Source organism: Elephas maximus, chromosome 6 (assembly GCF_024166365.1).
Source record: "Elephas maximus indicus isolate mEleMax1 chromosome 6, mEleMax1 primary haplotype, whole genome shotgun sequence".
Lineage (NCBI taxonomy): Eukaryota > Metazoa > Chordata > Mammalia > Proboscidea > Elephantidae > Elephas > Elephas maximus.
Genome location: NC_064824.1, coordinates 142906681 through 142930972, shown reverse-complemented (window position 1 = coordinate 142930972; position 24292 = coordinate 142906681). Strand labels below are relative to the sequence as shown.

Genomic DNA, 24292 nt, shown 5'->3' with positions numbered 1-24292 from the left:
GCCCTGAGTGCCACGAGTTTTCTCTCAACAGCACTGCCCTGCCCCCTGTTGCAGAACGCTCTCCAACAGCGAAGGTGAGACTGCCTGCCGTCCTCCTCTGGCCTGCTGTCTGCCCTAACTGGCCACTGTCGGTGGGCAAGTATAGGGCCACATACACCGCCACTAACTCCTTGGCACAGAGCAGCCAGTGCCAATGGGTCACGGCCAGGACTGGACTGCAGAATCCTTCTCTACACAGCCACTAACAGCCAGGCAAAACTGGCAGGCACAACGACTGACTTGCCCATCTCTTTCTAGCTGCTGCTTCTGCAGCGTTTTACGACGCCTGGTAACTATTCCTGAGGCCTGACAGGTTGGCCTCTGGAAGTCCAGGAGCAATCTTGAAACAGGTGGATGTATGGCTGCTGCAGGTTTGGGCCCGGAATGTTGTTCAGACTCAGCTTACGGGGATGGTGATGGGGTAGGATCCATGAGCTCTCAGCCTCCCACCCCACCCCACCCCGGTACTGGAGGGTGTAGCGGGTCAGGTGCCGTGTGTGCTTCTGGGCCCTGGAGTGAGGACACAGCTTGAGGGGCAGCCAGGGCTGTGCATGCCCCAGAATTCACGGGGTGGCCAACGCCCCACAAATGTCCCAAACACACCACCTTCAAAACGGCAGCAGCCATTTGGAGAGAAAAACAACTCAGCGGCCCCTGTGAACGGGGGAGATGCCAAAGTGCTCACAGGCAAGGTGCGTGCAGGCAAGATGGCGCCTGGGTCACACAGCAGCAGGGCCTGAGGGAGGAATGTTCCCAGGGTCTGCGGGCTGGGAGGGCGGGGCGGGGCCTGCAGCAACCTCCCACTCCACAACCTCACACTCCATGCCTCCCGTGGCATGAGTCACTTCCAGCCACCTGCCAGCGTGACGGCCTCGGTTCCTGGAGCGGGTGGCAGGCCCTGCAGGACATTCTGTTTTTGGCTCCGGGTGGTGGAAATGTTTTCCACGTGTTTCCCCGTGTTTACAGAGCGAGGGCGTGGAATGCAGCCGGGGCCCAGGCAGCCGCCGGCTGGGCCTGGCCCGATCAGCACGTCCACGGCGGAAACTGAGCGCCAGGCCAGGCCCAGCGGGCGGAGGCACTGGAACCAGCGTGCTTGGTCCTGTGCCGGCCGGAAGCAAAGGTCCCGAGGGCCGGGCAGGGAGGGGGATTCCTCAAGACCAGGTCTACAGTCAGGCGTCACAAGGGACCCCTGCTGCTGCACCCCAGGAGTAGGTGCTGGGTGCTGGGGCTACCTCCGTCCCGGGTTCCCCACTGACAACGTGCCTCCCCTACTGGAGCAGGGCCGGCCCCTCCAACCAGGGTTCACCATGCCAGCTTTCCCAAGGGTGGTTCCCGGCTGGGTTTCCTCCTGGGGGGCTCAAGTCCCCAGCGGCTCTGGGCCCCTAGTTCCTCATCCAGAGCCTGCTGCCCACCCCCCCACCCCCATGCCTGTAGGGCTGCAGGTGGTCAGGTGCCCGGGATGGGAGCACGCTCACTTCCCGGCCTGGGGGGACTGTCGCCGCCGCTGCTCTTCCTGGTCTAGCTGCTCCCTCAGGCTGGCCACCTGCAGACAGGGTGGGCACTCAGATGGGTGGGGATGCCCTGGGGCCAGGACCCCCCCCCGGCACATGGAGTGCTCAATGACGGGACTCCAAGGAGAAAGAAACATCGGGCTGACAGATAGACTTACTACCAGCGGACGGGGCACGCAGGTCCCCCGGGCTCTATTCCACAAGGGGACTGCAGTACAGCCAGAGTCGCCCACTGAGGTGGTCTGGACCCCGCTGGGCAGGGTGATGAACTCCCCATTGCGGGATGAGTTCAAGTGGAGGCAGGGCAGTTAACCCCCGCAGGGCCCCTCCCTCCGCACCCATCCAGGCTTCCAGCCCTACCTGCTGCTCCAGCACCTTCACCCGCTGCTGGTGGGTCCGCTCTCGGAACTCCAGGGCCTGTGCTGCCTGCAGCTGGGCCCCATGAAGCTGCTCGGCCTCTGCGGCCAGGTCCTGCTGGTGCTGGGCTGCCAGCTCCTGGAGCCGCTGGGTGTGGGCCTGCTCCAGCTCTGCCATCTGGGCCTGGAAGAGAATCTAGTCACCTCATCGCCTCCACCCCCCAGTGGAGCACTGCACAGAACCCAGGGGGTGCCCACGGTGCCTGCCTTTTGGGGTTGGCCCGATGCCACTCTAGAGGGCAGGGCCATGGCGGGGGACATGCCCCAGCCCCAGAGCCAGCACTCAGACAAGGGCTGAACGTGTGCTCGGCACTCTGCCTTGGGCTCAAGCGTTGTGCTCTGGGTTTTGGCTGCCTGAAGCCCAGCCTCTGGGCTGGCTACCCCTGCCTTCACGGCCCTCATGTCCGGTTGGCGAGAGTGGGGACCTGAGGCTACCTTCTGCTGAATCTTGTCCACTCTCCCTTGCTGGCTTCTCAATTGGGGAAAGGGACAAAATCAGTGGCCAGAGTCTGACAACCATCAGAAAGCAGACTGGTGCCTCTAAGGACCCCCTGCTCCACACAGAGGGGAGTCCCCACCCTGGCTTCCAGTATTGCTCCCCTTGAGTGCCCCACCATTCCTCACGGGGATCCCAGAATCCTACTAACAAGTAGGCCCTGGAGAGAACCCCAGGGGGCCCCGGGGCACCGGGGTTCTGGTCCAATTCTGCCCAGGATGGAGACATGGCCTGGCAGAACCTGCCCAGGCCTGGGCCGTGTCTCTGCAAAAGCCAGGGTCCAGCCCACCCTCTCCGTGTGTGTGCACACGTGTGTGCATGCACACGACACAGATACTTGCACCACCTCGGGGACTCACACCCACCTGGAGCCCCTCCCTGCCCGCTGCCCCCAAGGCAGGGTGTGCAGAGCCCTGCTGCTGCTGACCTGCAGCTGCTGGTTCTGCCGCAGGGCCCCGTTCACCTCCTGGTGCAGGGCACTCAGCGACTGGTCCAGCTGCTCCTTCTTGGCCTCCAGCCTTGCTGTGGCCCCCTCCCTCCTCATCGTCTCACGCTCCGTCTGCAGAGAGTGGGGGTGGGCCTTGGGGTAGGATGTGCCGGCCTCCTGGCAGGGGTAGGGATCAGGCCGCCTTCCCTCCAGGAGCATGTGGGGTGCCAGGCCTTGGATGAAGCCATGGTACCTAGACAGGGCTCCAGATCCCCTGAGAGCTGGCAGCGCAAGGAGGCCATCACCTGCCTGTCGGGGCCTCACAGACAGTGTGTCTGATCTCCTCAGTGGCTGCAAGTCACCTGATCAGAGCTGCCTCTTTACCACCCCCTCACCAGGCCGGGCCCAGGGCAGGAGGGCAGGCTGGGCTCAAACATCAGGGAAGTGACCCAGGAGATGTGATGGCCGTGTTGTCCCCTTTTGGACAGTCCTTTTTCAGAGGGAGGAGTGGGACCAGAACCCAGTCCCTCTGAGAGCAGAGCCTTTCGGAGCCCAGATTTGGGGACAGGAGCGCCACCTGTTGGCCCAGAAGGCCCAGTTCCAGGGACCTGGATCCCAGGCCAGGCCTCTAGGGGTTCTTTGTAGTCTGGGGCCCCACGCCACCTGCTCCCCCATCTGCTTTGCACCCCCAGGTGGCTGGGGCAAGATCAGAACTCAGGCCCTGCTCTCCACACTGGTCTCCTCCATTACTCCGGGCCAGACTAGGTCTCGGGCAGCATGCTGGATACGGTGCAGCCTGGGGTGGGGCGTGGTGGCCTGGGTGGCTGAGCTGGAGTCCCAGGTCAGCCCCTCCATCTTTGCCTTCTGGGCCCAAGCTGTGGAGTGGGCCCGGCCTCACAGGTGCCCCTGAGACACATCGCTGTGGATCACATGGTGGGGTCAGGGCTGGGGTGTTACAAAAACCAGAATTCCTTCTTCTTCTTTAGGACGGAGAAACAAAGCACCCCCTGCCCTGGGAAAGGAAGTCCTGTTCCTTTAAAACTCCAGTTACCCGCCTGGACGTGCAGGCTAAAAAGCCGTGAAGAAAGCGGGATCCAAAATAAACACAGGCCACATGGGTCCCCTCCTGAGACACCAATAAAGGGTTTATGGGCTCTCGGGCCGTCACAGCTGACCTCCTGGAACTCATTAGCTGACCCTCCCCTCCCCCTCCAGGGACCCACAGCAGGCACTGTGCCCACAGCCACTCTGCTGTCGATGGCACTGCCGTCGCACCCCCAAAGGCACGCCCACGGGGAGGCCGCCGCCCCCAGCTCAGCCACTCAGTGCCGGGCCATGCTTCAGGGAAAAGCCTGGTCCCTGGGACTGCACCTCTGTGGGGAGGGCAGGTGGCCTGTTGTTGTTGCCACTGTTAGGTGCCCTGGGGTTGGTGCTGACTCACAGCGACCCGATGTAGAACAGGTCTCATTGGCCTTCCTCACAATCCTTGCTATGCCTCAGTCGGTTGTTGCAGCCGCTGTGTCAATCTCACAAGCTGGCTAGTGGTTTCCAGCTACTGCCCTGATCAGGGGGCCTCCCTGCCTCTACCCTGCCCCCAATCCTGTCCCCAGAGAGATGTGGCCCCACTGGCCGCTACTCCTCTCCTGAAAAGCCACTGGACAGTGAATGCCTGGTGGCCAGGGCCCTCCCTATGGCGGCGTTTGTGCTTGCCTGGCGACACACAGCCTGGGCAGATGCTTTCTAGAGGCTCCATTCCCTTCCCCTGGGCCTCAGTTTCCCTGCCAGTGAACCTGGGTTCCAGGAAGATGCTCTGGACGCCACACCCATTTCATCCCAGACAGTTCCCCTTTGGTCTGTTTCATACATGGGGGCGCAGGACATCGGTCTGCTGTAGTCATTGGCCCGGGGACCCGCCGGACAGCCTGGCCTCAGCCTCTTTGCCCATCTCTCGTTCTCTGCACTTTGGGCGTCAGCTGTATCCTGCCCCTGGCCCTGTGATGTGTTCTCAGCATCTGTTTGACCCCCTGGGGTGGTGACACTGCCTTGCACCCCAACCTGTGTTGGGAGGTCTGCTGGGGTGGCCCCTCCATGCCATGCGCTTTCCAGTCTCTGTGTTGTAGGGGGCTGGCCTTGTCCACCCAACCCACCCCAAGGTCTGGGTCACTTGTCCCTGCGAGCGTCCTAGGAGGAAGTCCAGGAAGGGCAAGTGGTTGAACATCTATCCTGGCTGGGACCCACACTACCTGTTGCCAGGTTCCGCTCTTGGAGGTAGGGGCCGTTTCAACCTGGGCATCTGGGCTCGGGAGGTGGGTGGTTCACAGGGCTGACTGGGGCTCTGAGCTGCTGGAGATGAGCCAGGGCCCTGCCTGCCTCCCACAATGGGGGGTCAGGTAACACTACCCAAAGGGCTCTGTGGTCTGTAGGGTCCTCTGCTCCCAGAGACCAAGAGCTTGGTGCTTGGAACAGGCCCTGCCCCCAATGGCAGATGTGGACACAGAGAAGCCTCCCCCCACCTCCAGGAACCGCCCCCCCCAGCCCCCAGCCCCGTCCTCTCGCCGGCGCCCACCCCTCCCTGGGACGCCCCTTCCCCCCACTGGGATCCTCTTCCAGGGCCCTCTTACCGGATCCCGCCCCCGCTGGGATCTCCTCTGGGACCTCTCCTCACCGGGACCCCCCTCCGCCTACCCTGGACTTTCCCACGCCCACCCTCGCTGGTATCCGCTCGAGTGGCCGCCCCCTTCGTTGACTCCCCCGTCCGGGATTCCTCGTTCGCCCCACCCCCGGGCCCGCGGACGGTACCTGTGCCAAGCGCGCGCGCAGCGCCGCCAGCTGTCCCTGTAGACGCGCCCGCTCGGTGCGCAGGGCGGCCGTCTGCTCCCGCAGGACGCGCTTCTCCGCAGCCGCCGCCGCCTGCTCGCCACGCTGACGCCGCCGCAGCACCTGGGCCGCGAGAGGCCGCGCGTGGGCAGGGGCACGGCGTGTGGGGGTGGGGAGGGGCGCCCCGGGCCTCTGGTGCGCACAGTTGACCGCTCTGTCGTGGGATGCATACTGGGGGGTGGGCGCGGAGGACAGGAAATCCTGGCGAGAGCCCTGGGGCCTCTGACTTCCTACCCTCTCCGCCCCACTCCTGCGAGCCTCAGTTTCCTGATCTGTCAACCTGGGGAACACCGGCATCTTTCTCCCAGGCCTTCCTTCCCGCTGAGGACCTGTTCCCACACTGTTCACCGCCCCCTGGTGACGGCACACCAGTCCTCTTGGGGCACCTCACCTGCCGCAGGGGCTCCAGGGTGCCCTCCGCCTCCTGGCACCTGCGCTCCAGGCCTGCCAGCTGCCCCTCCAGCAGCCTCCCGGTGGCGGCCAGGCCCTGGCTATGCCTCCTGCTCTCATCCAGCGCCTGGTGCAGTGCGTCCAGCTGCTCCTGGGGGAGAGAGACACGGGACACCTCCTGGAAACACGAGGGAAGGGGCGTACAGGGCATCTATCCGTCCTGCCCTGCCCTGCAGGTCTGTGTCACTGGGGTGGACACAGGCGAGAAGCAGGGTCAAGCGTGTGTGCTGATTAGGCCATTTGTAATGCAGCCACGGGCAGCTCCTGGTGCTGCAAACGGTTAAGTGCTGGGCAGCTAGCTAACCAAAAGGCTGGAAGTTCAACTCCGCCCAGAGGCACCTTGGAAGAAAGGCCTGGCAATCCACTTCCAGATCGACTTGAGGACAATGAGTGTTCGTGGGAGAAATGGCAGTTCCTTCTGGCTGCCTGCGGCCCGAAAAAATCACTGATCACACCCACTGGGGCTTCAAGTGGCTGGAGTGGAGGACTGGGAGGGGGGTGGGGGAGAGATGTCCACACAAGAGTGGATAGTGGTTTGGGCTCATCCGGGCAAGAAGAGGAGGATTTGGCATGAAAGTTGGAGGCAGACTGGAGGGCCAGGGTGTGGGGGAGGAGGGGCTGTCCTCAGGATCCCAGGGTACCTAGCCTGGACAGCTGGGTTCCTCCCAGGCCCCATTTCCTGTGGTGGGAAGACACTGGAGCACATGTGGGGTGGAGGCTCATAGTTCAGTCTTGAGGGGCCACCCATGAGTTGCTGCCACAGGGGCCTCAGCCACAGCTGTGCCAGGGCACCACCGGGCAGGGAGGGTGGGCTGCAGGAGAGGGGAGCAGAAGAGAAGGAACCCAGGGTCCAGCAGAGAGGTGGAAGAGGTGGAGAAGGGGGTTCTCAGGAGGGAGGGAGAGGTCTAGTGTGGGGCCAGGGGAGGTGCTTGTTGAGGGAGGGAGGGACCAGGGACAGAGCCACAGAGGAGCAAGGTTGCAGGTGTCCTAGTCTGGGGCCGAGGCATGCCAGGGGTCCTCCAACTCTCACTCCACTCCATCAGCAAACATGTGGTGCTAACAATGACTGGGGCCTTCCTGGGCACCGCTCGTACTCTGTTTTCACCAAGTGCTGGAACCCTTACTGCTGGGGCTTGGAGGCTGGGAGGGGAACCAGGCCTCATGTCTGTCCTCTGCTGTCAGGTGGGGGCAGGGTGGGGGGACCCTGCAAGCACTGCTTTTGTCTCCTGCTTTATTACTTTAAAAAAGGGCAATGCTGGTGCCGAAAATTGCTGTGTTTCACCCATCCTTGCAAATTTGAAAATGACCACTTTCCGCTTGTACACATTTTCTCATAAAAAAGGAGAGGTTTCCTTCAAACATGGCTTAAATATTTCATGGTATTTTTAAGAGGCCCCAAACCAATTATCTGAAGCATCCTGCTCCTCTTGTAATGACTCAGCTTTTATGGAATTCAAACGAACCGTGGTAATTGAATGGCGTGCCCCTTATTCACGCCCCACCCTGCCCCTTGGAGGTTCCCCTTTCTGGGGCAAGGCAGCTGTCCTTCCTGGTGCTGTGTGACGGGGCGGACAGAGACAGCCTCCCTGATGAGGATGAGTTGGAGAGCTGAAGCAGCTAAAGGAAAGCACAAACCCCGTCCTTCTCTCCTGGGGCTGCAGGGGCTCCAGTTGCTCTCCTCCTGGGAGAATCGGTGCAGGGAGGCGCCCCAGGCTCGGGACAAGATGTCAGGCTGCAGCCTGTGTCCCTGGACCAGGCCTGGGCTCAGTTTGCTCAACTGTGGCATGGGTATGATGCAACCTCATGGGCTCTCGTCAGGATCAAACCAAGGATGGGTGGGGCTATGGGAGTGCCATGGAGACCACGAGGTACCCCCAAATGTGGCTGTTAAGAACGGGGCTCTCACGTGGAGCTCCCCTTTGTGGAGGTGGGGAGATATCTCAGGCGCCCCCTAGGGTTGGGGGCAGTAGTAGTTCGTGGAAGAACCCTCTCCTTCCACGTGGGAGGCCAGGGCTGGTTCTCGGCCAACGCACCTCGCGTGCAGCACCATAGCGAGTTACTGTGAGGCTGAACAGGTCTCAGTGGAGCTTCCAGACTAAGACGGACTAGGAAGAAAGGCCTGGAGATCTACTTCTGAAAATCATCCAGTGAAAACCCTGTGGATCACAATGGTCTGACCTGCAACTGATGGCGGGGATGGCGCAAGACTGGACAGCGTCTCATTCCATTGTGCATGGGGTTGTCCTGAGTCAGAAGCCAACTCAACAGCAGCTACCAACAACCGTCTAGGGCACAGGGATCTCATTAAACAGTCCGCACTTTGTACTATGAAGAAAAGCGTGCCGGGCACGCACCTCAACCCCAGGCCCTTATGGCTCTGGCCTCACCCGCTCTCCTCTCATCCACAGCCCTCACCCGCTCTCCTCTCATCCACAGCTGACTGGCCTCACCCGCTCTCCTCTCATCCACAGCCCTCACCCGCTCTCCTCTCATCCACAGCCCTCACCCGCTCTCCTCTCATCCACGGCTGACTGGCCCTCACCCGCTCTCCTCTCATCCACGGCTGACTGGCCTCACCCGCTCTCCTCTCATCCACAGCCCTCACCCGCTCTCCTCTCATCCACGGCTGACTGGCCTCACCCGCTCTCCTCTCATCCACAGCTGACTGGCCCTCACCTGCTCTCCTCTCATCCACAGCTGACTGGCTGATAACGGACTAGCAAGAGCCTCCTGGGGTCCCAGCATAGCTGGCTGTGCCCACAGGTGCCTTCAGGCCAGGCACCAGAAGGGCCTCCGTATGAAGGGGGTCAAAACCCCTCACTTTACAGAGTGGGGGCCTCTGGCCCAGACAGGAGGAGTCTGGGCCACGTCTGGACCCTGGCTGTCCCTCTTGTCTCTTTGTCCACTCTTGTGCCAGCCCCTCCTGCTTGGGTTGAACTAGCTTTATAGTAAGTTTTACTGTCCTTTTCAAAATTTGGTTGGAAAATCACAAACATTTATTCTTCCTCATGAACTCTGCAACCGGTTTGTCCAGTTTCCTCCCCCCCACCCAAACACAGCACAAACAAACAGACAAACCCAAACCAAGAAAGCAAACAGCCAACAAACCGGGAACATAAAGATCCATCCAGAAGGCAACCAGAAGAGAATCATTCTAACTGCCCCACCTGCACCCTCTCTCCAGTAAGGCTAGGTGAGAGCAGCAAAGCAAGGTGCAAACACATGGTTGTTCTTTTTAATAACCTCTGGATTAAAAAAGAAATAGAAACTGAAGCTAGGACAAAATTACTAAAAAGAAAAAGAATTCCTATCAAAAGCCTATGAGACACGCACGCATCAAAGCGTAGTTGGGGAACTGTGATAACATTGAACACTTTACTGTTGCGTGACGATTCCCAGACCCAGTGAGCCAATGATTCCGTGTAAGAAATTAGAAAAACCACAGTAAGAAAAGAAGGCAGTAGTAGAGGTAAAAGCTAAAATGAATAAACCAGACAAAAATTAAAGAAAGGTTAAATGTTGATTCTTTGGAAAAATCAATAAAATAAATGGACCGTTGGCAAGTCAGGTTAAGAAAAATAAAACAAATATCTACAACATTAAAGACAGAGACCAGCCATAACTACACATACATAAGACGAAGGTGACGTTATGCAAATCCATGAACAAATCCTTGGCATACCTTTGAAAAACGTGAGATAGATGACTTACTACTCAAAGACAAAAACTGACTCCAGAAGAGATGGAAAGCTAAAACAGATCAGGGATATAAAAGTGCTTGGTGATGGAATTAAAATCTGTTACTTAACACAGAAAGGTCCTGGGTGGCGCAAACAGTTCGTGCTCAACTGCTAAGCTAAACACCTGTGTGAACCCACCCGCTGTCACCGCAGAAGAAAGGCCTGGCCGAATGCTTCCATAAAGATCACAATCAAGTAAACCTTACGGCCAAGTTTTACCTTGCCACAGGGGTCTCCGTGAGTCAGAACTGACTTGACAGTAATGCGTTTGGTTTCTGGTTTCTTTAACACATCAGGAGGAGGAGAGTGTTCAGACGAGTTCAAATTAACCTTGAGAGAAAATGTAATTCCCATGCTATTGCGACTGGCCGGCTTATTGGTGACGATGGGACGCTCACCCATTCATTTCTGAAAGTAAAGTAGTCTTAACACCAAAGCCCGATAAATACAAAGCCATAAAGTAATACAGCTGCAAAACTTTTTGACAAACCCTGGTAATTCAATTACAGCTGCGGTTGGGAGTCCTTGGCATGGGACTTTGTGGACCGCACACCCTGCCAGCCCCGAAGACCCGTGCCCAGGAGGGTGAGAGGTTCCCGGGACTTTGCTTCTAGAACTGGGTGTGGGGACTGACGCTCAGCGTGGGCCCTGGAGGAGAGTTCTCTGGCAGAGAAGAGGGAAAGTGTGTGAGAGGCTGGCACTGGGGGGCTGGACAGGGCATGTTTGGGGGTCGGGGAGGGAGGGGCCACTGGCAGAGTCTGAGGACACATCAGCCCCTCCCAGCCATCGAGGCTGTGAGCCTAGCTCCCATCCCAGGACAACAACCCGGTGGCCTCTCCACGTGAGCATGGGTAGGGTGGGGGTGAGGCTGGGTGGGAGCCAGGCCCCCTGCCCGAGTCACAGTGGCTCCGAGGCCGGCCAGCTGCGGGTGGGCCCCCCCGGGGGCTGGTTTGGTGTGTGTGCTGACGCCCAGGCAGGGTTCTGCATTGTTGTTCTACTGAGTCCCTGGGGTCGCCCTGGAAACCGAGGGATTTGCTTTCAAACAAGAATCTTACTGTTTGCATAGCACAGCCTACCATTTAATTAGAAAAATATGTTTTTAATTAACTTTCTCTTGACAAACACATTGGCTTATGTGAAAGAAGGAAAAAGCAGTTCATGGAAGTGAAAGAAGTCATGTAAAATCCGGATCTCGCTTTGGAACACGTTGGTGGATTGGCAGAGCTGGGAGAGGCACTGGGCCTGCCCTGCTGGGTACGGCAACCTGACCTGGGCATGCCGGGGTCATGGGCAGCAGGGAGCCGCAGGCCCAGAGGAAACACCCTGGCCCCCCATTTACCTGCTTGGTTTGTTCTTAGTCAAAGGTGCCTGGGACATCTGGTGAGATGGAGACTTCAATGTATGTGTGTCTAAACCCCCCTCCCGGACGCCCATCCAATGGCCGACAGCTTACAAAAGTTGAGAAAAACTTTCCTCAAAGTTGGAGACAATGTCAGTGAGGATTCCTGTGAGCCCGGGGGGAGAGGGCATGCAGACCTAGCTCCAAGGAGCCCATTACCACGGCTCCTTGTGGAGATACTGCCTCCCCAGACTGGAAGTGGGACCCCCCCCGGGACCCCAACGCAGAAGGGCAGGGGTGCAGAGGGGGAGGGCCAGCTATATCCCACAAGGGCCTCTGGGATGAGGGTCATAGCAGGTGAGGGACCAGTGGCCCCACTTGGAGAACAAGGCCCTGCCCTCTCTGTTCCTGGGACAGAAATGTGCTGGGAGGGGGCATGCTGCCCCCACTGCTGACCTCCCCACTCTCCCCCACGGCTTCAGGATCTTGGAGCCTGTCCGTCAGCCTCTCACTGGGGACTGACATCTGGACAGGAATACAGGAAGTCCCTGATGGGTCCTCTCCATGCCCACTTTCCAACAAGACCATACTCCCTTCTTTAAAGACATGCAAGGGAAAAACCACAGAATAAGCGGCCATCAGCTATGGCTCGAAAGAAGAAAGTGGCCCAGGAATTTGCTCTGAGGGCTCTCTGATTAAAGAAAGAGTTACTGCAATAGTAGTTCAGCTCAGAAGATGCTAATTGATGTTCTTAACGAGATTCAAAATGGCTTTGCGATTATGGAGTGGGAGCAGGGGTGTCCTCATGAGAGAAAACCACAAGTACCCAAGAGAGAGGGCCGTGGAGGCAGGGAAGCAGGTCAGATCCAGCAGGTAACCAAATTCATCAGATCGTGAGTCCTCCCAGAACTTGGGAGAGCAATGAAGGGAAGCGGATTGGGAGGCCAGGGCCAGGGGAGCCAGTGCTGGGACACGGGCAATCCCAGGAGAAAGGAAGGGAGGAGATGGAGGAGGAGAGAAGTGTTTCTAAAGCGGAAGACGCTCTGTGAACTGCAGATAGATTTGTTTCTGCGAATGGAGACGGTTCACCATGGACAGGCAAAAATAATGGAAGGAAATGTCACCAAATCAGTGCCTTGGAGACGTTTTTGAATTTCACAGGTAACGGAGCTCCTGGCTTCTGTCTAGGATGTAAAAAGCTGCCTAGGACTGTCTACAAGAAAAATCCAAATAATCCACAGAATCTTTATGTTTCTCAAACCTATCTGAGGCCATAGGACACCAGCAAGACTGAACTGGGGAGACACACGGGCTGCTCCCAGAAGAGGTGGGAGGCAGGCTCTACATCATCTGTGTCTGAGTGAAGGGGAGTGACGGGGCACCCAAGGGTGGGCATGAAGCATTCGGCCCAAATGTCTAACACGTTGCTAGAAACAAGGGTGGTGGGCTGAGTTCTAAGACTGCCCGTGAGCTTCGGCCCAAGAATCAGGTGAGGTTACACGGCAGAGGAATCTTGCAGATGTAGTTAAGACCCTCCATGAGAGGGACTGACTCGGTAGCCACAACGATGGACTCAGACACCAACGGCCATGAAGATGGCGGAGGACCAGGCAATGTGTCCTTCTGTTACACATGAGATCACCATGAGTCGGAGCCGACCAGACAGCAACAAGCAGCAAGGTGATGAAAGAGGACCCTAGTGAGGAAGCTTAAGAAGCAGGAGGCATCTCATCAGTGATCAAAGCAAAGGCAGAATATGTAAATTATCACAAAGCCTTTATTGTTGTCAGGCGCAGTTGAGTCAGTCCTGACTCACAGCAACCCTACGTAGAGCAGAGCGAAACCTTTAAAACCAAAACAAAACCTGTTGCCGTCCAGTCAATTCTGACTCATGGCGACCCTACAGGACAGAGTAGAGCTGCTCCATAGGGTTTCCGAGGAGCAGCTGGTGGATTCGAACTGCCAGTCTTTTGGTTGGCAGCCAAATGCTTAACCACTGTACCACCAGGGCCCTGAGCAAAACCTTTAAGTGGGATGATTTCCCCTAGAACAGGATTGAAATCAGGGACAGGCCAGTGAAATGATGGCTCAGTCCATAAAGAGGAAAAGTGCAGAGGCAAGGACAGGGAAGACAGCAGAGAAGACACTGACATACTGGACGAAGGCGGATTCCAGGCAGAAACAGTATTCAACAGCACCGCGGGGCTGTTCTACACCGCCGAGAAGTCAAGACGCCCTACATTCCGCAGAGCGAGTCAGAAGAATCTATACATCAAAGACCCTTAGAAATAAAGGAGATGTTGACAAAAGGAACTGAAGCGGGAAAACCCAACACACCACGCTCAGCTTTGATAAACTCAGAAGACAGATCAAACGTGGAGCATTCGAATAAGGGTTTTTTTTTTTTTTTTTTTTAAGGTTGATTTAATAGGTGTATTTCAAAATGTGTCACCTGCAAACAAAAATATTATTTTCAAATGTACATGAAAAGGTTTTCAAAAGAGATTCATGTATCGGACCTTGAGGAAAAGAACAGGTTCTGAAAGCAGCAAGTACATGGAGCACACACTCGTGGCAATGAGATAGAAAGCCTGACTTAAACAAGAGAGGCGTCTCTAGTGTTATCCTCTGTGCTCCAGCAAAGGCCACGTACTTGCTTTAAAGGCACACATTTATCACAGTGTTCTGGAGGGCAGACGTTGGAAATGGCCTCACAGGGCTCAAACCAAGGGGCTGCAGGGCTGGTTCCTTCTGGAGGCTATGGGGAAGAATCCATCTCCTTGCCTTCTTACCTTCTAGAGGCCACCCGCATGCCTTGCCTGGTGGCCCCTCCTCAGTCCTCCAAGCCAGCACTGGCCGTTGTGGCATCTTTGACTCTGCATCACTCTGACCCTGCCCTCCTGTGTCTCCCTAATAAAGACCACTTGATGATGCTGGGCCCACCCGTGTGCTCCAGGATGACGGCCTCATCTCCAGGTCAGCTGACCAGCAGCCCCAATTCCATCTGCAAACTTAATTCCCTAAAGAATTCACAGCTTCCGGGGACTAGAACACGGACATCCTGGGGGGCCATTATTCTGCCGACCACAATGACTTTTTAAAGTAACTCTTGGGTTAAAGTGTCAAATATAAACAATCTGTTGTTTTTGTGTGCCAACGAGTCGATTCGGACTCGTAGTGACCCTTTAGGACAGAGCAGGCTGCCCCATGGGGTTTCCAAGGCTGTACTCTTTATGGGAGCAGAGTACTGGGCCTCTCCTCCTGCAGAGCTGCTGGGTGGATTTCAACAACCGACTTTTCATCTAGCATCCCGGCGCTTAACCACTGCATCACCAGGGTGCCTTAAAACAATTTAGTGACTCGAAAACAGCAGTGACAGACTTTTCCTTCCCTCCTGTCCGCCCCCCCACCCCGCCCCTTTGCGAATGGGGACGGGGTAAACCTCCTTTCCTTCCCTTGTGGCAGGTAAGTAGGCAGCTATTGCTGCAGGCCTGAAGGGTAGGCAGTGGCCCTTTGTTTGAACTCCTCTTCCTCCACAGGGAGGGGGTGAGTCTACCCCCACCTGCGCTCCTCGGACCTCTACCCTCCATCCCTGGCCAGGCCTCTCAGACCTGCCTCCAGCATCATTGGCTCAGCTCCAGCCCCAAGATCCCTTGGCTCCTCAAACTTGCTGGTTCAAAATGGAACTCAGCTCAGGCCTCCCTTTTCTGACCTCCACATCTCCGCACATCTTCCAGGTCCTGCCGCCATCCCCAGCCAGCCACCTGACCCTTCGGCAAGTCTGCACAGACAGCGGCGGCACCAGGGACCTTCCCGAAGCAGAACTGCCCTTTCTCCCAGCAGGACTCCTTCCTCAGACTGGCCCTCACTGACCGGGGATGTACTTTCCCCAAAGCTGCCCCTCATCGCTCTGGTGGCTCAGCTCCTGGCCACCCCGCACCCCGCAGGCCCTTGCAGCCCACCGGAGCCCACAGGCCCCTGCGCTGACCGGGAGCATGAGTGTGAATCCTCTGAGGTTGGGGCTCTGCACGGTGCCTGGCCCCTCACTTCCGCAGACCTGAAGGCCATCTCCCCTCCTTAGCAGACCGGCCGCTCCGGCACCCCTGGAACTAGAGGCCGTGTCCCACCCTGCCCAGTGCCCTGATCTTATGCCGCCTTCTCCTCCTGTTCTCTGCTCGCTTCATCTTTGCGGGGGGTGGGGGGGAGGGTTGGGTGGCTCTGATGCCCTGATGCCTGGGGGTAGTTGCCTCGCAGGGCTTGCCATTCTCCACCCTCTGAGCTCTGTGGGGTGCTCCCTGGACATGGTACGGGCGGCTTCAGCTGCCTGAGGGCCCATCCCACTGAGGGGCTCAGCACATCCCAGGGGTCACTGAGACTTGTGCTGGGGCTGCAGCAAGAGCTGCCTTGTGAACAGTGCAGGGGGAGGCCTGGCTCTGAAGCCTGGACCGTACCCTCTCCACCCCACTGAAAGCCGCAGCCTCGCGGCTCCTCTGCAGCCCGGAGCCAGCTCCTAACACCATCTACCCCAGTTCTTCCTGTGCGTTGCCCTTCACAGAAGTGGCTCTAAGTTCAGCAGAGGTCCTAGGGCAGCAGAAACGAGACCTCAGACAGCTGTCAGGGAAGGGCCTGGAGGATGCTGGCCCAGGGTCTGGCCCCGGCACTGTCCCCTCCCCCTACTGTGCCACCAGGGATAAGTTGCTCCCCTGCCCAGGGCCTCGGCTTCCCTATCTGTAGAAGACAGCTCTGCCACAGGCAGCTCTAGGTACTGGCGCCGTGTTCCCGCAAGCTCTGAGGCCCACTCCAGCCGTGCCTCTACCCACAGGGACCCACCTGGAGGCGGCATCTCTCCTTGTCCGCTGCCTGGGTGCTTGCCAGGTGCTCCATCTCCAGTCTGCTGAGAGCTTCCTCCTGCAGAGCCCGAGCCGCCTGCACACTGCTCACCTCGGCCTCCGCCCGTCGCTGGCCTGCAGGGAACCGGGCAGCTCACGAGGCTGCCGAGGCCCTGGGGTCGGCAGGGCTTCCATGCAGAACCCTTCCTCCCATTTCACAGGTTAGCAAACTGAGGCTTGGTGAGCTTCAGTGACGGCACCTCAAAGCTCGAGGGTTCCTGGGGGCTGGCCTGGGGGTCCCAGCTCCCTCTGCCTGGACTCCAGGCCCTCCTCCTCGCTCCTGCTGCCTGTTGTCCCTCTGTCCTGCCTTCTTTCCTTCCACAACCATCCTTCATCACCAACCCATGCCAGATGTGGGCTGGGCCCTCCAGGCTGACCCTCTAATGGGAGGGGAGCGGTAAGCAGATAAAAACAGGTGTGTGATATGGTGGTAGAAGGGGGGTCCTTGAGGGCAGAGGCCTGGACAAGTGGAGGAGCAAGCCAAGGGGCCACCTGGGGAGGGAGAGGACTCCCAGAGCAGCCAGTGCAAAGGCCCTGCGGTGGGGGCTGCCTGGTCAGTGTGGCTGGAGGGGCAGGAAAGGCTGGTGGAGGGTCTGGGGCTGGACTGGGTAGGACCTTTGAAGTCTCTGGATTTAGCACCCCTTCCCCTGGTGTGATGGGGGCAGCAGCTTGTCTGGGTGGGGCCCTGTGGTCCACCCCAGCAGCTCCTGGGACCTCCCACTCTTGGGGCATGAATGCCCATTCCTGCCCTCGCCCTGGGGTGGAGACCCCCTCAGAGCCACTCCCTGGGGTGGGGTGGGGGGCAGGGAGGTCACCTTCCTCAGCCTCGGCCAGCGCTTCCTGCAGCTGCGCAGTGCGGCTCTGGGCTCGGGCCCGGGCGCTCTCTGCCTCACTTAGCTGGCTGCTCAGGCTTACTGCCTGGCAGCGTGCGTCGTCCTGGTGGAAAGAGAGGCCAAGGTCAGTGGGGCAGCCTGGAGGGTGGCCGAGGTGTCTGCCAGCAGGGGGACAGGGGCAGGTGTGGTGGAAGATCAGGTGGCTTTCGCCCCGGGCAGCTCAGTCTAGCTTGGGGAAGATGCGGGGAGGCAAGGTGGGCAGTGCCGTGGCTGCATGGAAGGCTGGGTGGTGGCAGGCGGCTGAGCTGACCCCCAGGCCTGGAGAGATGGGAAGTGCTGGGATGTGGAGGTGAGCCTGGAGTAGGGCGCATCCCGAGGAGGGGAGCTGGCTCAGGGGTTTTGGTGCCCCGTCTGAGCAGCATTTATCTCGTCTCACAAAGGGCAGCCTCCATACTGTGAACCGAGGGGCCTGCCAGGTCTCAGGTCTCAGCAGGCCCGGACTGACGGACAGATGGACAGCAATCTGAATGAGTCCGTGTGCCCACTCCTGTTTCCGATGTGCGTGGGGGGGCCAGCGGGGGGGGGCTCACGCGCTCTCTCTGGGCATCCCACAGCTTCTGCACGAAGTCCCTCAGCGCATTCCGAACACAGACCACATCCAGGACCTCCACGTCCCTGGGGCCAGGTGAGGGCCATCGTAACTGTGAACAGGATTCTGCAGGGGGGCTGGTGCTCTGCCGCCAGGTTTGAGCCTGGGAGCCATCGGAGCCTGCAGGAGTTGGTGACTGAAGGGAGGTGGATGGGGACGGGGACGCAGGCACCTCCTTCCCCCTCCCTCTGCTGTGCCCGCCACAGGGGGTTGGGGGCCCAGGCTCCTGAAACTGGCCCAAGGAGGTGTCAGGGTGCCCAGGTGGGTGGCAGAGCTGGGACAGAGGCACAGAGGCCACTGACCTTTGGTGGGGGAGCTAGACCGCTCAGGGGAGGCCACGGGGCTCTGCCCCTGGAGCCCCAGGCCACGGCGCAGGGTGGAACACAGACGGTCCAGCTGGGTCTCCACGTCCCGCCGGGCACCCTCTGCCTGGGCCAGTTCCTGCTCCAGGCCGCGGATCCGACTGCAGGCACTGTCTAGGCGTGCCCGGAGCCCTTCGGCCGTGCCGTCTGCCAGCCGCAGCTTCCGGGCCACACTGCGTACTTCGGCCTGCAGCGTCTGCTCAGCTGCCCGGCTGTCCCGGAGCTGTGCCGTGAGCTGCTTCTCCTGGGCCTCGCCACTGGCTTCCGCTGCCGCCAGCTTCCGCTGCAGCCCCAGGACCTGTGGAGGGACGCGGAGGTTCAAAGGGAGCTGGCACCTGGGTGAGGGGGGTCCAGCCAGACTGAGAGGAAACCCTGGGGTCACTGTCCCAACCTATCCACTTGCCCCGGGCCCTCGGCCTCACTCGCACTACCGCAGTCCTTGCGGGCCGTGCTTGCAGGCCACAGCCAGGGGCCCTGGACCTGTCCCCCCACCCACGATTGATGGGGGACACCCGAGCCCAGATGGGGAAAGGCACCTCTAGGGCCCCAAGCACCTGCCTGCACCACGGCCCTTCAGCAAACAGGACAGGAAGGCCCAGCTGGCACTGACCAGTGAGTCTCTGGAGCTGGTGGGGGGCTGTGAGTGCAGCTGTATGTGTGTAAGCAGGTGTGGGCACGGGGACACACATGTGCCTGTGGGAGTGTGTGGGCACAGAGGGGAGTCTGGGTGTGTGCAGGGGAGGGCGTAGGGCTCTGGATCCCCCTGCCTTCCACCGGGCTCAGAGCTCTGATCTTCACCTGGGCAAAGCCCTGCACCTCCTTTTCTAGCTCTGAGCGCTGGGGCCCAGGGGGAACGGGGCTGCAGCTTTACCTCAGGCTCTTCCATCAGAGTCCCTGATGCGTGTGGATCCCCCGGAGCAGCGGGGGTGTAGACAGGCCCATGGGGTGCTCATGAGACAGAGCGAGAGGACGGCTGACCTGGACCCAGGTGCCCCCACCCTCCCAAGGCCTCACCCTCAGGGCCCCTCTCTGGGGCAGGTCCGGCCTGGCTGCCCCTCTGAGGGGCCAGCAGTCTCACCCACCTCCTTCCTGGCCCCCTCGTAGGCCACCTCCAGTTCAGCCGCCCTCCTCTGCAGCTCCAGCGCCTCCTGCTGGCCCTGCTCCTGCAGCTGCGTGTCCCAGGCAGCTCTGGCCTGCAGCTCTCCCACCTCCTGGCCCTTCCTCTGGGACTCAGCCTCCAGCGCCTTCACCTGAGTGTGGGCCGTGTGGTGAGTGGACCCGCGCCCCTTGCAGGGACCCGGCAGCCTCCCTGAGCCCTGCCTCCCCTCACATGTCCTCTCTGCACCCGTGGGGTCTCATGCTGAGTCCCCTCCCTGTGACCAGTTCTGGGGTCCAGGGCTGCCACCTTTGGTCACCCCACAAACACGTGCCTGGCGCCCTCTCTCTGGGGCCAGGACACTGTGAGGAGCTGGGAGCCTCAGTGACATCAAGTGCTCCTGGGACAAAGAGGAGAGTTCAATGCCCTGCCTGGGCAGTGCCCGAAGCCGAGGGGGGTGCAGAGTGGGGACTGCCCAGGGAGTGTGGAGCAGTGCTCAGGAGTGCAGACTCTGAGTTCCCGCTCTCACTAGCGGTGTGACCCTGGCCCGACCATGTAACCTGTGCCGCAGATTCTTTTTCTGGAAAGTGGGGAGGGAACAGAACCTTCCTCACAGGATTGCTGGACAGATTAAATGCCATCTAGTCAATTCTGACTCACAGTGACCCTACAGGGCAGAGCAGATCTGCCCCACAGGGTTCCCAAGGCTGTAATCTTTACGGAAGCAGACTGCCACATCTTCCTCCCTTGGAGTGGCTGGTGGGTTTAAACCACCAACCTTTCAGCTAGCAGCTGAGCGCTTTAACCACTGTGCCACTTGGGCTCCTTTAATGAGAACGACAGATGTAAAAGGCCTGGTGCAGAGGGAGCTCTCGATCAATGGCACCTGTTCTTACAGTGGACATTTTCTTACGCACCTCATCGAAGAGTTTAAAAAACATGGCTGCAAATTCTTTTGACACACCTCCCATTGAGCAGAGGGGTCTATGTCCCTCCACTTGAATCGTGTGATCAGTTGAATGAGATGTAAAGTGACCTGTGACTTCTGAAGCAAACTCAGAAAAGATGAAACAGTGTCTGCCTTATTCAAAGGGACACTTGATTTGGGGGCCCGAGCCACCATACTGTGAGGAAGCCCAACGATCCTGAGGCTGCCATGCTGGGAGGAAGCCCACACCATTTAGAGAAACATGTAGATGCTCCAGTTGGCTCAGCCCCACTGAGCTTCCAGCCCATACCAGGCATCAACCACCAGAGAGACATGAGAGAAAAGATGCTTCCAGTCACCAATAATCTAAACATCCCTACTTGTCTTCTCAGCTGAGACCCCAGACATTGTGACGCAGAGTCAAGCCCCATCCCCTTATCTGGATTCCTGACACAGGCAATTCATGAGCATAACAAAATGGCTGCTTTTTATTAAGCTGCTAAGTTCTCGGGCTCATAACGACCCTATAGAACAGAGGAGAACTGCCCCACAGAGTTTCCAAGGAGCGCCTGGTGGATTCCAACTGCTGACCCTTTGGTTAGCAGCTGTAGCACTTAACCACTACGCCACCAGAGTTATGAGTTGGAATCGACTCGACAGCACTGGGTTTGGTTTGGTTTTGGAAGTTCTGAGATAATTTATTCCACAGCAGTAGTAACTGGAACAAAAATTTAGTACTGGGAGTGGGGTATTGCCATAACAAAAACCTAAAATGTCATAATAGCTTTGGCACTGGGCAAAACATGGAAACTGGAAGTAACCTAGGAGATTTTTAGTGAATGCTGGCAGCCCTCAAAGAAACTGTTGACAAAGGCTGGGAGGCAAGGAGGAAATTGAAAGCTGGAGGAAAGGAGACCCTTGTTACAGAGTGGTGGAAAGGTTAGCAAAACTGACATTTGTGATAATATGGAAAATGTGTGTATGATCTAGGCAAGGAGACTTTTGGGCAGCGTTTTGGAGATGCTTTCTGAATTATTCTAGCTGTCTGTAACAAAATGAGAGAGGTGAACTGAAAAATAAACTATTCAGTTTTTGAGTGGAATTTGGAGGAAATATAAAATACTTAAAATAGTCATTTTAGCCAGCAGAGTCTCCAGGTAGGATAAAAATCAGATCCAGGGTGACATTGTAAGTCCCTGTGTTAAAATCTCAGAAGGATTTAAGGTGGTGCCTCACAAACCTTTCACACAAACAAAAAGCTGTCTGAGAATCTTAAGGCCACACTTCGTAGACCCTCTCTGTTAAATGGTATGGCTGCTAAGAATATTAAGGATTTTGCTTTACAGCAGCCTCATGAGGAGCCCAAGGTAGAGAAAGGCTTATCTTGAAGAGATTTGTGAGCGTGGCTTTCATCTAATGAAATGGATTCTAAGTTGATATGCATGAAACTCACAGAGATTTTAACGGAGCTGTACGGGCTTGAACAGAAGGGAACAGAGACAGTACCAAATGAAGGGAATTCTTTGGATCTGTGAACTACCATAATCAGGAAGCAAGCTGAGAAGTTTACTCAGTTGCAATCACAGGCCACTTATGGAAAAAGAAGGCCTTAGAGGGTGCAATTGTCAAGGTTGTGTGTCAACTTGGCTGGGCCGTGATTCTCAGTGGTCTGGCAGTTACGATGTAGTTCGGCAGTCGTATAATGATGTAATCACTCCCATGATGAAGACCTGATACGATGTGACCACCTCCATGACAGGATCTGCTGTGAGTAGCCAATCTGTTGAAAGGACGTTTCCTTGGGGGTGTGGCCTGCATCCCATATAGGTGGACTTTCTGGCAAAGCTCTCCGGCTCCTGCTTGCTCTGGATCCTGCAGCTGGCACCTGTTCACCTGCCATCCAGTTCTTGAGACTTGAGCTAGCAGCTTACCTGCCAGTCTTGGGACCTGTCAGCCTCCACAGCCTGTGAGCCAGAGGTCTGCTGTCTGACCTGCTGATCTTGGATTCACCAGCTGTGCAGCTACGTGAGTCTGGCGAAGCCTCCGGCCCAACCCATGGACTTGGGACTTCTCAGCCTCTACAACCGAGTGAGTCACTTCCTTAACATAAATCTCTCTCTTTATACATATATATATATATATATATTTGTTGTTGTTGTTGTTAGGTGCCGTCGAGTCAGTTACAACTCATAACGATCCCATGTACAACAGAACAAAACCCTGCCTGGTCCTGGGCCATCCTCAAAATTATTGCTATGCTTGAGTCCGCTGTTGCAGCCGCTGTCTCCATCCATCTTGTTGAGGGTCTTCCTCTTTTCCGTTGACCCTCTACTCTCCCAAGCACTATGTCCTTCTTCAGGGACTGAACCCTCCTGACAACATGTCCAAAGTATGTGAGACATATGCTTCCAAGGAGAATTCTGGTTGTATTTCTAGATGCTTCTCTGGTTTTGATTCTCTAGAGAACCTAGCCTCAGACGGAGGGTGAAGCCCAAAGCCAGAGAATGACTCCTAGGGAGCAGGGCTGAGTCCTAACCAGGAAACCGGCAGCTGGTACCAGGCTGGGTTTCAGAACTGTTTGGGTCAGTGATCGCTGTATGCTCCCATTTCCACTCTGTGAACAGGAGCATCTCCTGTGCAGGTCCTCTGCTTGTCGCATTGTCATATGCTGGCTGTGTGAGGGGCAATACAGTGCTTCCTTAGTTCACAGGTCTTCAGATCGAGAGGACTGTGCATGAGGAGTCACGGCAAAGGACCAAACGCAGGACCCTTACCTGCACCTGGACCTGATTTAATAAAAAGGTCCTGGACATCTAGCTTGAGCTTGATGCCATTATGGGATGAGACTTCTGGAGGTTCATAATGGGATGAGATTTCAGGGGGTGAGAGAGAAGTAATGTATTTGCAAGTGGGATGAATATAAACAGCTTGTGGCTATAGGGTGGACTGTAGTGGTTTAAGGAAAATGGCCACCTTTTCTTTCACACTCCTCCCATCAAGAGGTGAGGGCTACATCCTGCCCCGTGAGTCTGGGTGGGCTTGAGGTTTGCTTCTAACACATAGAATGTGGTGGAAGTTACTCCACCTGACTTTTGGGGCTCAGTCAGGAAAGGCAATGCAGTGTTTGCCTTGACTGTGGGGACACTCCTTTGGGAGCTCTGAGCTGCCATACTGTGAGGAAGCCCAGAGCACAGAGAGGCCACACGGTGCTGTACCAGTGACAGGCCCTGCTGAGTTCCCGACTGACAGCCGGCATCAACCACCAGACATGTGAGAGTAGATGCCCCTGGACCATCCCAGCCCCCAGTCATCCAGTCACCTCAGCTGTCAGGTCTTTGTAGCTGAGGTCCCAATTGTGGAATACAGTCTAGTCGGTCCCACTGAGCCCTGTCTGAACTCCTGACCCCCATAACTCATGAGTGTAATAAAATGGTGGATATAAGCCATTGATTTTGGGGATAATTCATCAAGCAGCCCCATTAACCAGGTCGTCATGTATCTCTCCACTCAGTTCTGTAAAACATTCTTGTTGCTCTCCCTGGTCTTGTCACCTGTGCCCCCTGGGCAGGCCCAGCCAGGAGCCCCGTGGCTCTGAGCAGGGCCCTTCTGCTGCTGGCTCCGTCTGGGGAGAGAACGCTCCAAAGGGAGGGCTGCCTGGGGTCTCCTGTTCTGCAGCCCCCTGGCACCCATCGGAGGGCCTGGTGGTCTTTGGCCCAGAGAGAGACCGGCCTCTGTGGAGGCCCGGGGTTTCGGGCTTGGTGGGAAGGTGGCCCGCTCCCTCCTCCCAGACTGCTCCTACCTGTCTGCGGAGCCCCTGGAGCTCACGGCGGGCATCCGCCCGTGCCCTCTCCACCTCCCGCAGGCCGGCCCGCAGCTCGCCCGCCTCCTTCCGGGCCGCGGCGTGGGCCTCCTCCAGGATCAGCACCTTCTGCTCATGCTCCTCCTTGGACCGCTTAAAACTGTGGAGGTGCCAGGGCTGGGGCCAGGGAAACCCTCCAGGCCGGCACCTCCCTGGGGTGACCATCACACCTGCCCAGCAGGCCCCACCATCCCAGTGAGACACCTGGTCTTGGCTCTCCCCACGTCCACAACCCCAGCCGCTGTAGGGCCCCTCTCGCCTTCGGGGCACACCTCCACTCAGGGCCCAGGGCCCCACTGATCTGGTCCCCACCTCCTTTGGCTTCACTGTCCCTCCCACAGGGCAGCCTTCTTGGGCCCCAGCACACTGCTGGCCTCCTTC

General features: G+C 57.8%; 1 protein-coding gene across 4 annotated transcripts in view; it reads right to left on the bottom strand.

Annotated features, from left to right (window-relative positions):
* Positions 1–827: 827 nt before the first annotated feature.
* CROCC2 (ciliary rootlet coiled-coil, rootletin family member 2) overlaps positions 828–24292 on the bottom strand; it is a 67585-nt gene continuing 44120 nt past the window's right edge. For 3 of the 4 annotated variants that reach the window (XM_049888646.1, XM_049888648.1, XM_049888647.1), the window contains 12 exons: positions 23852–24011; positions 19111–19278; positions 17969–18326; positions 17608–17786; positions 17000–17120; positions 16126–16259; positions 6158–6307; positions 5689–5829; positions 2890–3021; positions 1911–2090; positions 1515–1582; positions 828–937 (listed from right to left, as the gene is read on the bottom strand). In XM_049888646.1, coding sequence (XP_049744603.1) covers positions 853–937; positions 1515–1582; positions 1911–2090; positions 2890–3021; positions 5689–5829; positions 6158–6307; positions 16126–16259; positions 17000–17120; positions 17608–17786; positions 17969–18326; positions 19111–19278; positions 23852–24011 — 1876 coding nt within the window. In that variant the 3' untranslated portion in view covers positions 828–852. Of the gene's footprint in view, positions 938–1514; positions 1583–1910; positions 2091–2889; positions 3022–5688; positions 5830–6157; positions 6308–16125; positions 16260–16384; positions 16565–16999; positions 17121–17607; positions 17787–17968; positions 18327–19110; positions 19279–23851; positions 24012–24292 lie in introns of those variants that run through there. The other variant, XM_049888649.1, reaches the window with a different exon arrangement.